General features: G+C 42.7%; 1 protein-coding gene across 1 annotated transcript in view; it reads left to right on the top strand.

Moving 5' to 3' along the window:
* DDR2 (discoidin domain receptor tyrosine kinase 2) overlaps nucleotides 1–14,192 on the top strand; it is an 87,795-nt gene that overhangs the window by 34,160 nt on the left and 39,443 nt on the right. The window contains 1 exon segment of the mRNA XM_006173134.3: nucleotides 14,003–14,105. Within this exon segment, the coding sequence (XP_006173196.2) occupies nucleotides 14,003–14,105 (103 nt within the window).

The raw sequence follows: 14,192 nt of genomic DNA, 5'->3' as shown, positions 1-14,192 counted from the left end.
TTTAAACACATTTTTCTTTATTTACAGCCACTATAGATGCCCTGCATGTAGGCATAAACTAGCTTGGCCCACTTTTCTGTGAGGCTAGGGTGGCCTTCTCTTTAGAAAGGGGTTTGATGTTGGATTTTCTCAAGAAGATGTGAGCCCAAAGTTCAATTGGCCAACAGTTAAAGCATTTGGGGCTGCCTTTACTTGGTAGGGTAGAATATCTTCGCTCTGGGCAATTGGTAAGGCATAAGCTTGAATTCTCGGTCACGCACTGCTTTTTAAAAACCCCTGTGTTTCCTCTGTGGCCTCTCTTCCTGGTGGGTCCTGAACTCTCATCTTTGTTTTGTCAGACTTTCAAGAGCTCAGCTCTGCCTTTCAGAGGGTTTCTCCTTAGGTCTGTATGTTGCCTCTCCACACAACCCTGACGTTCGGCAAATGTGCTGAGCAAGAAAAAAGCTGCCTGCTAGAAGGATCCCAGGTCTACTTCAGACGCTCTGAGATTTTGTCCTGTGGTGACCCTCTACCAGTGCAAAACCCAGAGCTGGCCTCTTGCCCTGGCCCCAGCTGACAGATGGCTAAACCTGACCATGGAAGTCATCTCAACTCTTAGATTCTGCCTTCCTCTGTTCTCACTACCTCAGCAGCAATCAGATGCCTGCAAATAAATGATTTACAAATTTTATCTTCCAGGTATTCTCAGGGACAGTGTTGGTTACTGCAAGCTACTGCATCCCACCTGGAATCAGAAATAAAAAGTTAATTTTTACCTTGTTGCCCTTATGATTTGTGTTACCTGATTATGCTTTGCTTTTTGAATTGGCTACTAGGAAGCTCAGAGACAGCTTTGAGGCCCATCACCAGCCAAAGGTGTAGAACCGAATGTTAATATATTTTGGATATTAACCTTAGCTCCAGCTTCCCTTATTGTCCCTGTTCTCTTTCCCTGACCCACATTTCTTCACTTATTTGTTTATTTAGTATCTTGTACAGCTTTAGAAGCCAATTCCAATCTCTTGTTTTAGAATGAATCACAGTAAGAATAGTTAAAAAATAAATAGCACCTAACCTTTATTAAGTGTTACTGCTCCAAGCGTTACTCTAAGCTTTAGTCTGCTCTAAACATTACTATCTAAGTACTTGACATAGATTAACTCATATTTCCTTACAGCATCCTTATAAACAAGTACTACTAGTACCAGTAAACTGAGAGGCTTGAACTTCAAGTAATCTTTCTAAGGCCATAAAACCTCGGAATTGTTTAAGGATGTAGTATTGAAAACAAACGATTCCTTCTTCTCCTCCTAGATCATTTGTTAAGCCCTACTGCCTTCTATGAAACATGCTAAGTTCTTTGTATACATTATATTAAATCTCTACAACAACCCTGCTTGGCAGGATTATGAAAGACTAGGAGATTGAGGTTCGGAGAGGCTTAGTAACTCGCCCTGGGGTCCCACGATTTGAAAATGGCAGAATCAAGTTTTAAGCATAGACCGGTTTTGATTCTAAACCATGCTGTAGCTTTCTTCCCAATGCCTAACTTCATGGTTACCCAGCTGCCTTCAACTTACCTCCGTTTTGAGGGAAAGGGCACATTGTTTTACTATGAGGTCTTCACTGACTTCGGTAACCAGGAAGAAGACGTATCTTGTCTGACCCTCATACAGCTGGATCGGGGAGCCCCCTCTTCTGGAACTGTGCAATAGTTGTTTCTAGAATGACTTCTGGGTTTTTAAGAAAACTGCAATTGTAAAGGACTATTCTGAAGGAGAATTTCAATCCGGGGAAAAGAGGCCTTGGCAGCATAGCCTCATTGCACCTAAAGGAACCCACCTAACTTTCCTCAGCACCTTGCAAGACCCTGTTATGCAGATGTTTACCAATCTGAAGTAGCCTGCGAGGTACAGCTTGTGGACAGAAGGGGCCCTAACAACAGCTTCTTTAATTGTACCACCTTGGCTTTTCTGAAACTGGAAAAACTAGGTCACAGTAGCCTGGGTGTGAGGACAGAGGAACCAGGGCTCTGGAGATCTGCATTGCAGTCCTAGTTACACTAGCCAGCTGTGCATCCTTGAGTAAGTCAATTCACCTTTCTGGGCCTTAGAAGTTCTGGTATTTAACATGGAGCCCCTGAAGGCATTGGCCTGAAGTCCTGTCTCTGAAGTTCTATGATTGCAAATATTCCTTTGGGCCATGGACTGTCTTGGATCCCCTGATTGACCCCAATAACCGCACCCCTCCCCAACCCTGGTCAGTCTTATCTTCTGTGTGCCCAGGGAGGCCCAGGTGTCAGCTCTCCATGCTTCAGGCCTCGTGTGTGCCCTGTGTGTGTTTTCCTGGAAGCTGCATATAGGACACTCATTGATGGGGGATCCTGTGGTCTGGAGCGAACAGGGAGATGGTAAACATCACGGAACAAGCAGCCCTTTCAGACTGTCAACTTTGGCAGCACAGTATGAAAATAATTCTTGGAAGCTGGGGCCTGGTGGCAGCTGCTGCTCCTCAGCCTGCCTGCCAGCCCTACCAGAGCTCGGGACGCACCGGGCTCCCGCCTGGGCAAGCAGCAGTTGGTGCTGGTAGTTTTCCACTCTGGGAAACTGGAAAAGTGAATTGGCTTCTCTGTCCAGGAGATTGGTGGGTAGCGGAAGCGTCAGGAAACCACCGGGACGACTCAGCAGGCAAAGTCAGGGGATAGTTCTTTGCTGCAGGGTCTCTGCTTCCCTTGCTGCTTCTCTGCCTCTTCATGCTTCTTTATATTTCATGATGTGGAGCTCCGAGCCAGACTGACGGGCTCTGAGAAAGGTTGAAGTGGGCTTGGGGAAAGGTAAGGAGACCTGACATTTAGGACTTGGGGCTACTTGGCAGTTCTGAGTCTTTGCTATTGGCCGGGATCCCTTCCACAGAAGGAGGTTACCCAAAATAGGCATATTCAATAGGAAAACCACACTGGTACTGCTGAGAAGTGCCACGTTGGTTGCCCTGGGCCAAGGTTCATCCCGGTTTCAAAGACCTGCTAGGATGGAAAAGGCCGTCCAGGATCAGCTTGTCTGTTTTCCTGTGTCCTTTCTCTGAGGCTCCTGGGAATTCTGATTCACCAAGAAACTGCCCAATGGCTGCTTTGCTGGCCCTTGTCTCTGAATTCCTTGTCCTCATCTTTACATTCCCTGGTCTCGGTGTGTAGACCTCCAGCTCTGCTCCATTGTCTGAAGATGGTTTGTAATACTTATGACCCAGAGCCTTACTCTGGCTTGAGCTGGGGATCGTCCACTGACTAATATTCATGCCAGAGCTTCTCTTCCTCTCAGGCCAATGCCCACAGGGCCCTTGAAAGAGCATCCTTGCTGCTCCCTGTCCTCTGGAGATGGTTGTGAACTGGGCTCAAGATAGGGTTCACTCCGACAAACCTTGACCCTCGTTGGGGAAAGCATTGCCCTCTGAAATGAAATTTTTCAGCAAACATGGGCTGAGTATCTTCTTTGGGAGGTTCTGGGGCAGAGAAATGAAACAATTATAGCATCTCTGAAAAATTCATCATGTGGGGAAGTTCACAGTTCCCATCCATCCATCCTTGCATTCATCCTTTCATCCATCTACCCGTCTCTCTACCTCTTTATTCTTTTGCCAAATGTGTGTTGAGCATCTAATGATGCTCTGTATTGGCAGGTGGTAAAGGGGAAAAGAAAGAATCTGATATGATTATTATCTTCAGAATTGCTCACAGGTTCAATAAGGAGTTAAACAAGCACAAGTAAAACAGAACATTTCTGGTGAAGGTTGTGACCTAAAAGAATCCCCCATCCCCCCATCATCACTCTTTATCCCCCAAATAAAATTGTTCTAGTGTTTTCCATAGTTTTGTCACACTACCTGAAATAGTAATGGCTAATAATAGCAATTGTCAAATAGACAATTTGATTGCCTATTTGATTGTTAAAAATCTATTATTTTTTATCAGTCTCCCCTACTAAAAGATAAGGTCCATGAGAAAAACCATGTTTATCTATCTTGTTTACTACCGTATCTTCAGACTAGTACCTGATGTATAGCAGGAACTTATTTATTAAATAAATACATGAACAGTCATTAAATAAATATACTTGTTATAAAGACAGGTTACAGTAAAGTATGTCATGACTCAGACTTGTAAGGAGGCCTCAGATATTTGCTGTCTGGTTACATGACAGTAGTAGGGACTATCTTTTCCTAACTTACCAGGTCTTTGTTTTTCAGTCTTGTAATAATGAACAATAGAAAACTCCTCTTTTATCACTTTTTCAACAGACATTTATTGAGCACTCAGTTGATGCTGGACACCCTACTAGAAATTGGAGAGACAACAGGGAGAAATATAGACAAGATCTCTGCCCTTAAGACATGTACGATTTATGGGGGAGACCAAAATTAGACAATTATTTATACTACAGTTGTGAGGGTGCTGTAAAGAAAACCAGTGCATTATAAGAGCACATAACAGAGATTCCCCATTTAGCTGGGGGCTCAGAGGAGTTCTCTGAGTTGAGGGGGTTGGGGTCTGAGAGCTGAAGGTTGAGCAAGAGTTAGCAGGCAAAGGAGGAGAAAGGAAGAACCTTCCAGGCAAAGGGAACACCATGCTTAGAGAGAACTTGAGGTTTGAAGGTACTTTGTGCCATTGTGAGATAAGACTAGTGTTCTGGGATTCAGAGAGTGAAGGGCTGGGAGGGCCCAAGATGAGGCCAGAGAGGTGGCCTGAGGCCTGATCAGGTAGACCTCTAGGGTCACATCGTCCTAGGAATCCTGGGAAGCTGTTAGAAGGTTCCTGTCAGAATAAGGCTTTAGGAAGCTCATTCGTGTTACTGGATGGAGAAGGGACAATAGGGGAACCAGGAAGACGAGCTGGAAGGCACTATACAGACCAATCACGAGGTGGTGGATGTTGGGCCCTGCACAGGAGGAGTGGGGAGGGAGAGAAATAGCTGGACTTCAGAAGTCTGTGGGAGGTAAATGTGAGAGATTTGCTGATTGACTGGATGATTCTGAGGCCAAGTTTACATCTCACCCCTTGATTGCCTCTCAGCAGGGATAACGCGTCACTTATCCTCCTGAACACCTCCTCTCCAACAATTCTGTATTTGTTCAGAGGTTCAGAGACTCCCTTCTTGACTCAGGGAGAGCCCTTCCAGTTCTCATCAATGCTGTGGCCACTCTGCTGTCCACACATGGTTGACATAAGCCCCTTTGTGTGATGGAAGGGCTGGAGAGGATGAGGAGGAGGGGAGCTCTGGCCCATTTAGCAGTTTCTTTTTTTTTTTTTAGTCTTTTTATTTATTTTTTTGTTGAGGGAGAGGTAATTAGATTTATTTACTTATTTATTTTTTAATGGAGGTACTGGGGATTGAATCCAGGACCTCGTGCATGCCAAGCATGTGCTCTACCCACTGCACTGTACCCTCCCCCCCACCATTTAGCACTGTCTTTATGCAGAGAATAGAAGCCTCTTCTTGTGGCCCAGTTCCTCTAGTTATCAAACTTGAATGTACATCAAAGTCAGCTTGCTGAGCCCCATCCCCAGAGTGTCTGATCCAGTAGGTCTGGGGTGGGGACTGATAATTTGCATTTCTAACCAGTCTGCAGGTGACGGTGATTGCTGCTGGTCCTGGGAGCACACTCGAGGAGCACAGCTTTAACACAGTGATACATAAGGAGCACCAAGAGCCCTGGGGGAGGGAACTGGTTCTCCTTTACACCAAATAGGGTGTCCTAGGGGGACCTCAGTCTCTCTGTCTCCCTCTCTCTCTGTTAAATAGGGAAAGCTCCCATTTTTTTTTTAAATTGCCTTCACAGCATTATTGAATCTCCAGTGAAGAACAGTGAATAACTTACTTTACAAGGAACACGCCCCGGTTTGTAGACAATACCCACTTCCAGGATGCAGGAGGTGAACGTGGGATAAATCTATTTATAGAGGCTGAGGAGCCAGGGGCTGGTACCCGAGTTTAGTTAGAACACAAAAGAGAAAGGATTCCTGAGCCCAGGAGATGTAACAGAACTGAAATGTTTCATGAAGGCAGACGCAGCCACAGCGGCTCTGTTAAAATGTCTTGGTTGCTGTTCCCAAGATAAGCAGTGCCTTGGTCGGGAAGTTGTTTGCAATAATAGCATGATTCACCCCACACGACCCTCCTTTCCCATTTCTGGTTTACTTGAGATATTCCGAGAAGCAGTTCTCACTACACTCATGGCTCGGTGACTAGAGATACATGACAGCCAGCAAGAAAGCCCAGTGGGACCGTGAGTGAGAACTTCTCTGGCTCTCCAGCGTGACCCCAGAGACTCAGCCTGTGTGCAGGCTTGGGGGGATCTGGGCACTGTGGTTCCGAAGACTGGCTGCACAGCGGAATCACCTGGGAAACCTTAGAAATGTGCAGGTTCCTGGGCTCAGCTTCAGATGTGCCAGAGAAAAATCTCTAAGAGGGGGCTGACAAACATGTATTCTAGAACCTTCCCAGGCAACTCCGGAGCAATTGGCTTATGGACTAGCTTTTGGGAACCACTGCCTTAGAGCGTGTCTACTTCCGCCCGTTGCTCTACACACAAGGAAATGGAGACCCAAATAAAGTATGGAGTTTGCTCAGGTCCCACATGGTTCGAATGGTAGAGCCAGGAGTGAACTTGAAATCTTTTGAGTTTCAGAGGTTGTGTAGTTTAGTGAGGTCCCACCCAGTCTTTAGAGTCAGATTCTAATCTGAGTTAATATTTACTCAATGAGAGGCCCTGGGCAGTTATTTAAACTCTTACCTCCTAAAATGGGTAATTAGTGTGAAATATGAAATAAGGAGTGTGAAAATGCTTATCTCATTGCCTGACACTTGATAAATGCTTCTAAGGATGCTATTATTACTGTATTTCCTCAAATTTTAGAAACTGCTGACTCTGAGATGTATCATTACTTTATGTGCCTCTAAGGAAAAAAAAATACAATTAAACTATGACTCACTATTTGCTTGCAAGATGCATTCAGATTTTAGAGATATTAATGTAAAAGAAAAAAAGGGAAATATGATATTCCACTTCTCTTTCCTCCACCCTACGAAGATTATTATGTTACTTACTTTAATAGTAAATGCAAACTTCTGTTTTTTTTTTAATTCAAGTACAGTCGGTTACCATGTGTCAATTTCTGATGTACAGAACAATGTCCCAGTCATGTGCCTACATACATATATTCGTTTTCATATTCTTTTTCATTAAAGGTTATTCCAAGGTATTGAATATAGTTCCCTGTGCTATACAGAAGAAATTTGTTTTTTTAATCTATTTTTATATATAGTGGATAATATTTGCAAATCTCAAACTCTCAAATTTAGCCCTTCCCACTCCCTTTTCCCCAGTAACCATAAGATTGTTTACTATGTCTCCGAGTCTGTTTCTGTTTTGTAGATGAGTTCATTAGTGTCCTCTTGTCTTCTTTTTTTAGATTCCACGTATGAGTGATATCATATGGTATTTTTCTTTCTCTTTCTGGCTTACTTCACTTAGAATGACAATCTCTAGGTCCATCTGTGTTGCTGCAAATGGCATTATTTTATTCTTTTTTTTGGTCTGAGTAGTATTCCATTGTATAAATAACACCACAACCAAGTTAGCAGAGTGCTTTAAACAGAAGAGTTACGTGATCTGACTTACATTTTAATAGCTATGTGGAGCAAAGTGGACAAAGGGAGGCCAGTTAGAAGATTCTTGTTCTATTTCTGGTGACAGGGGACAGTGAACTGGCCTAGAATGGGAGCACAATATGTGCAAAGGTAGGTGGGATATGCGAATATTTTTAGAGTAGCTAACAGGATTTTACTATCAGCTGATAGACTGGATATGAAGTGTGAAAGGAGTCAAAGATGGGCCTCAAGATTTTTGGCTCTGCTAACAGGAAGGATGGAGTTGGCGGAAATGAAAATGACTAGAGGATGGCTTGGAGGGGACTGTATTTTGTTCAAATGTCTTCTTACTTCTGGTCTAAATCTATCTCAAGGATTTACCTGCTTTTTGCAATGAATGTTTTTTAAGCACCTATTCTCTCTCCAGATGTGCACTGAGAAGTGAAAGAAATAAAAATGAACAAGATACAATCCTTTTATTTTTTTTTCCTCCAAAGTTTGCCATCGGCAGGAGAGATAGGACTCACACACAAATAATTATGTTACAAAGTAGTCTGTCCCTACTGCTCTAACAGAGATATTCAAAATGTCAGGAATAGCTGAGTCACTATGCTGCACACCAGAAACTAACACAGTGCAGTAGATCAACGACACTTCAGTAAAAAGACAAAAGTCAGAAATCAGAGAGAGGAGAGATTTGTTGGAATTGGTACTATCCTCCCTCAAAAACGCTTGCTTTCATTGACCGCAAACTCATTGGACTGCAGAGGAGACTGCCAGGTAATCACTTAAGCTAGTCTTCCCACTTCAAGTACACCGACCTCTTTGCTGTACCTCAAACAACCAAGAATGCTCTTTCCTTGTACTTCCTGTTCCCTGTACACAAAACTTGCTCACCTGGCTTGCCGTCTTCCTTCACTGAGACCTCTGCTCAGTCACCTTATCTCAGAGGACTTTCTGATCTCTTTGCTTAAAGGAGCACCTGTCCCCTTTCTGTACTTTGTTTTCTTCCTGGCATTTACCATCTTCTCTCATAGTAAATATTTATTTGCTTATTGTCTTCTCCCCGACCCTAGAATGTAAACTCTGTGACAAAAGGCACTTTGACTGTTTGATGTTGTATCCCCATAACCCCCTTGCCCCAGAATCACTGGATACCTAATTAGTAAAAATAGGAATTAAAAAAAAAAAAGACTATGGATTTGGAAAGCAATAAGGAAACAAGTAGATTGTCACGCAGAGGGTGATGTTGGAGATAGGACTGGGTTCAGAAACAAAGCTTTGGTTTCAGAAGGGAGGGAGGGTGTCAAGAGAGACTATCCTATTGTCTGCAGAGATGCCCTCAGCAGCCTGGCATCTTGGAAGAGACAGCTTGCCTTGGGTCCGTCCCTCTTTTGGTTAAAGCAGAGGAGGGCAGTCTGGTGCACTGGGACAAACTCTGGATTAGGACTCGGAAATGTGATCTGAATCAAACCCCTACCGCTTAATAGCTGTGGGGCTTGAGCTGGTTTCTTCATATATAATTTGAAAATAATAGTACATGCCCTGCCTACCACACAGGGTCATTGCAAGGGTAGAAGAGAGGTCAGCAACTGGACAGCACTTTGCACACTGTGAAGAGCTGTATTTTAGGGGTCAGGATGGGAATCGGGGGCACTATGACAGGGATGATAAGCAAAGAAATCAGGAAAGCCTGCCTTGGCCAGCCAGGCCCCCTCCCTGGGAAGTCCCTGAGGGAAACAGACACACAGGGGACTGTGGCAAAGGGAATGCAAAGTCCTCCATTAGTAGCTGGCCCTGTGTCCCAAATGCCAATGCAGGTGTTCTTTAAACTGGGGCGTATAGTGTCTGGGTTAACGGCCTCCGGGAGCCTCTCCCTGCCAGCTGAGTCACTGGTGCTAAGGGCTAAAACACTTAGCACACCCATCGACGTGTAGAGGAAGCTTCCAGGAGGAGGCCAGGGCAGACCCTGAGTCAGGGTACTGCCTCTGCTGCAAAACAGAACAAAGCAGAAGAGGGGACCGTGGTGCGTGTGACTTTTTGAAACGTACGTTGACCTCACTCATTGGTAATTTTGGCCTCTTTGGTATTCTGGGTTAGTATTTCCTCATCCTTACTCCTCCCTTCAGTTTCACATTCCAGAGAGTTCAGATTTTGAGAATCTGATGCTTTGTTTCTGAACCTCCCAGATTTGCACTTAAGATTCAAGAGTAACGATTATCTGCGGAACCGATCACCTCAGATGGAGAAATGATACATTTGACAAGAATAGGCAAAATGATACTAAATCCCCAAGTTCATCTCTTGTTTCACATCTGACTTGGGAAATGCAGTGGACAGAAACATAGGACAGTTTCAGTTGGGTATATGGCCATGTTTCTTGCCAAAGTTGCCTGTATATGGTTTTGCTTAATCGTACTGTTTCTGGAAGTATCCTCTGGCCCTCAGCCCAGAGCCACCCTTCCTCTTCTTAGGGTCAGACAAGAATCCAGGAGCTTTACTAGGTGTGGTATGGGCAGAAGGGCCCCTTGCCTTGGGTGTGTCATGGTTGCAGTGGGGATCCTTGTTCTCCAAGTCCGCCATGTTCATTCCTCAAGGACAGCAGTGTGGCTGCTTGTGTGCCAAGCTCGAGCACCATGCTCACATGAAACCACTTTCCCTCTGATGTCTTGCTGCCTCTCCAGGGAACTTCCAGGAAAGGAGCTTTATTCCTGCTAACACTGTGATTTGCCTGCCGCTGTCCCCTTCTAGCCTCGGGATGCCTCACCTGTCTTCCCGCACCTCTACTTCATCTGTAGTCCCTCAAGGTGGGCAGGCTTTCCAGGAAGCCAGTAGTCATCAAGCCAGTTTTCTTATTTCTGCCCTGTAAACATTAATCTCCCTCGGGGTGAAGGAACATAAAGACCTGTCTGCCTGCCTGCTTGGAAAAGGGGAGGGAAAATATGCAAGTAAAAATCTCAATATATCATCCTGCCCTAGAGGTTACTTTTTTGAAAAATAGCTTCAGTGACGTATTCCTGGCGTACAGTAAACTGCACACATTAAAAAATGCACAGTATGATCTGTTTTGACATATGTATAAAGCCGTGAAATCATCACCGTAACAAGATAATGAGCATGTCCATCACTACCAACAGTTTCTTTGTGCCCCTTTGTAATTCCTCCCGCCCACCCCTCCCTTCCCCAGAAAACCCCTGACCTGGTTTCTGTCAGTGCAGACTGACTTGTTTTCATTTTCTAGGATTAAATATAAATGGAAGCATACAGTATGTACTCTTCTTGCCCAACTTCTTTCACTCAGCACAATTATTTTGAAATGCATCTGTGTTGCAGCCTGTATTGATGAAGGGTTCTTTTTTATCACCGAGGAGTAGAGATGGGGAGGAAAGTGAGGCGCCAGGGTGCACGGTGCATGCAGGTGCTCACTCTCAGGGTCCTGCAAAGACAGCACTGGCACCTCCATGGCCCTGGGAGTGAGTGCATCCTTATATCTTGCACCCTATGCTCTTCAATTGCTTCTTTATAATCCCAGTCCTGCTGAGGAGTATTTTATTGTTTCATTGCATGGGTATATCATCATTTGCTTATCCTTTTACCTGCTGGTGGACATATGATTTTTCTCCCCAGTTTGTATCATCTCTTACAAATAAAGCTGTTAGGAATACTCCAGAGTCTTCATGTGGACATACACTTTCATTTCTTTTGGGTAAATACCTAGTAGTGAATGGCTGCATAATAGGGGAGGTGTATATCCATGTAGGTCTGAGTCTGGACTTTCTCCTGTTTCCTTGATATATTTGTCTGTCTCTATACCAATATCATACTGTAGTCATTTCTGTAGTTTTAAAATAAGTCTTAAAATCTGATGTCAGTCCTTCCTCTTTGATCTTCTTTTTCAAAGTTGTTCTGGCTATCCTGGGATCATGGCATTTCCGTATGAATTTTAGAATCATTTTGTTTATTTATACAAAAATGCCTGCTGAGACTTTGATTGGATAGAATGGACATCTGAATAGTACTGAATCTGTTGACCCATGAACATTGCGGTATGTATCTTCAATTATTTAGATCTTTAATTTCTTTTTGCAATGGTGGGTAATTTTTTACGTGCAGGTCTTTTACATCTTTTGTCATATTTATCTCCAAGTGTTTTATAATTTTTGATCCTACTGTAGCTTGTTCACTGCTAGTATATAGAAGCACAACAGATTATTGCATATTGATCCCATGTCCTGAATCCTTACTGAACTCATTTTTTAGTTGTAGTAATAGCTTTTTTCTTTCTTTTTTCTTTCTTTTAATCTGATTTCTCATATAACTGATTATATTATCTGCAGTGAAAAACATTTTTACTTCTTCCTTTCCTGTCTGGGTGCCATTTATCATTTCCCCCCGTCTTATATCTCTATCTGGAAATTCTAATATGATTTTTAAAATGGAAGAAAAATTGACATAAGAGTATACTAGTTTCAGGTATACAACATAATGACTCTATAATTGTATATTTTGAGAAATTATCACTACACTAAGTCTAGTTAACATCTATTACCACACATAGTTACAAATATAATTTTTTTCTTGTGATGAGAATTTTTAAGATCTACTCTCTTAGCAACTTCCACATATGCAATATAGTATTATTAATTATAGTCTCATGCTATGCCTATGTATACATAGTCCCATGTATAGCTCAGTATATTATTATTATTTTTGTTTGAATAGCCAATTACACTTAAAGAGATGTGAGTAACATTAAAAGTCATTTTACATATTTACCAAGTAATTACCATTTTGAATGGGAGATTTCTTGTCATCTTTATCTTTGATCCTCTGTTCATAATGTACCCTTTTCCTCTAGATGTTTTTAAAATATTCCTCCTTGTAAGCAATTGGATTATGATACACTGTAGTGTAATTTTCTTCATGTTTCTTGTGCCTCATGTCGTTGAAAAAATTTCCACCATTTCTTATTCAAATAAGTTTTTCTGTCTTCCTCTCTCCTCTTCTTCAAGGACTCCATTTATCTGTATATCTAGATATTTGAAATTGTTCCACATCTTTTTTTTTAATTGATTGATTAATTAATTGATTCTCTTTTCTGTCATTGTTTCATTTCGTATAGTTTCTATTGCTGTCTTTATGTTAACTAATTTTTTTCTCCAGTGTGTAATCTGCTTTTAATCCTTTGCAACGTATTTTATCTCACACATTCAAGTTTCATCTCTAGAAATTTGCTTTACCTCTTTTCTATAGCCTCTATAGCTCTCCTTACATATTTGAACATATGCAATACAGTTTTAACTATTTTAATGTTCTTCTTTTCCAGTTCTAACTTCTATATTAGCTATGGATCTGTTTCAATTGATTTTTTTTTTCTCATTGTAGGTTCTATTTCTCTGCTTCTCTTATATACCTGTTTGTTTTTTTTTTAATTGTACAGGATGTATTTATACTAAAAAAAAAGTATTCCATGTTAATCTGGATTTAAGTTTAGCTAGGGATCCTGTATTATTTTATCTGGCAGTCCTATGTCCTGAGAGCTCTGGTCCCCTTGACCTCTGCTGACTCTTATCTGCGTCTTCTCAGCTCAGGGACTCCTCCAGCCTCTGCCTGCATCCTCACTCACTGTGCTGCAGCCTGGACGCTCTCTCACGGCACTAAGCTGTTGCAACTCTGGAGCCCTTCTTTGTTTCCTGCCTCTGGAATTGTTGGCCTTGGTTGTCTGATATTCATTATAATGAAACCCAATTTGTCATATACTATTCCCAGGGCTTTTTTTTTGGTTGTTTTCCCCAGGAGTATAAATCTGGCTTTTGTTACTCTATCTTGGTTGGAGAAGGAAGTTCATCTCCAGAGATGATTATTTTTAGCTAGAGGCCAAAACAAGGTGCTGATGGGGGCCAGAGCTCTGTGTTCAGTACCTTCATAGAAGAGTTTTTTGGCTCTGCTCTATAATTTCATGAAATCAGCTTTCTAGAAAAAAAAAATGCTATGAATCATGGAAGGTACCTGGTGATTATGAGGATGATTCACCACTGTTGGGAAACTGATTAGAAATGCATACCGGCTAATAAGGAAATGGGGGTGGGCCATGGAGTCATTACCAAATCAAAGGATAAATCAGCACATTACAGAACTTGTCAGAGTTTGGACCAAAAGATAGGGTTGGCTGAGGATCAATACTTGGGAAATTGAATGCTATTAAGTTTGGATTCAGGGTCAGGAACAAAAAAAGGCTGAGAGAGCCAGAGAAGTCAAACTGGGGTCATCGAGGGCCTTAGTCCCTCTTTCCTGTCCAATAATCAGTTACACTCTAGCTGATGGAGGGTCTCTGAAAAATAAAAGCATTTTCCCTCTTTTCTCTCTGGTTTCTCTTGGTTCAGCCATATGCCGCTACCCTCTGGGCATGTCAGGAGGCCATATTCCAGACGAGGACATCACAGCTTCCAGTCAGTGGTCGGAATCCACAGCTGCCAAGTATGGAAGGTGAGGATGGATACCCCAAGAAAACCTGAGCTCCGGGTTGGACAGAATTACCTACTCAAGGGGCTAAGGAAGACGGGTGGTACTTGG

Source organism: Camelus ferus, chromosome 21 (genome assembly GCF_009834535.1).
Source record: "Camelus ferus isolate YT-003-E chromosome 21, BCGSAC_Cfer_1.0, whole genome shotgun sequence".
Classification (NCBI taxonomy): domain Eukaryota; kingdom Metazoa; phylum Chordata; class Mammalia; order Artiodactyla; family Camelidae; genus Camelus; species Camelus ferus.
This window is presented reverse-complemented; position numbering and strand designations above follow the sequence as displayed.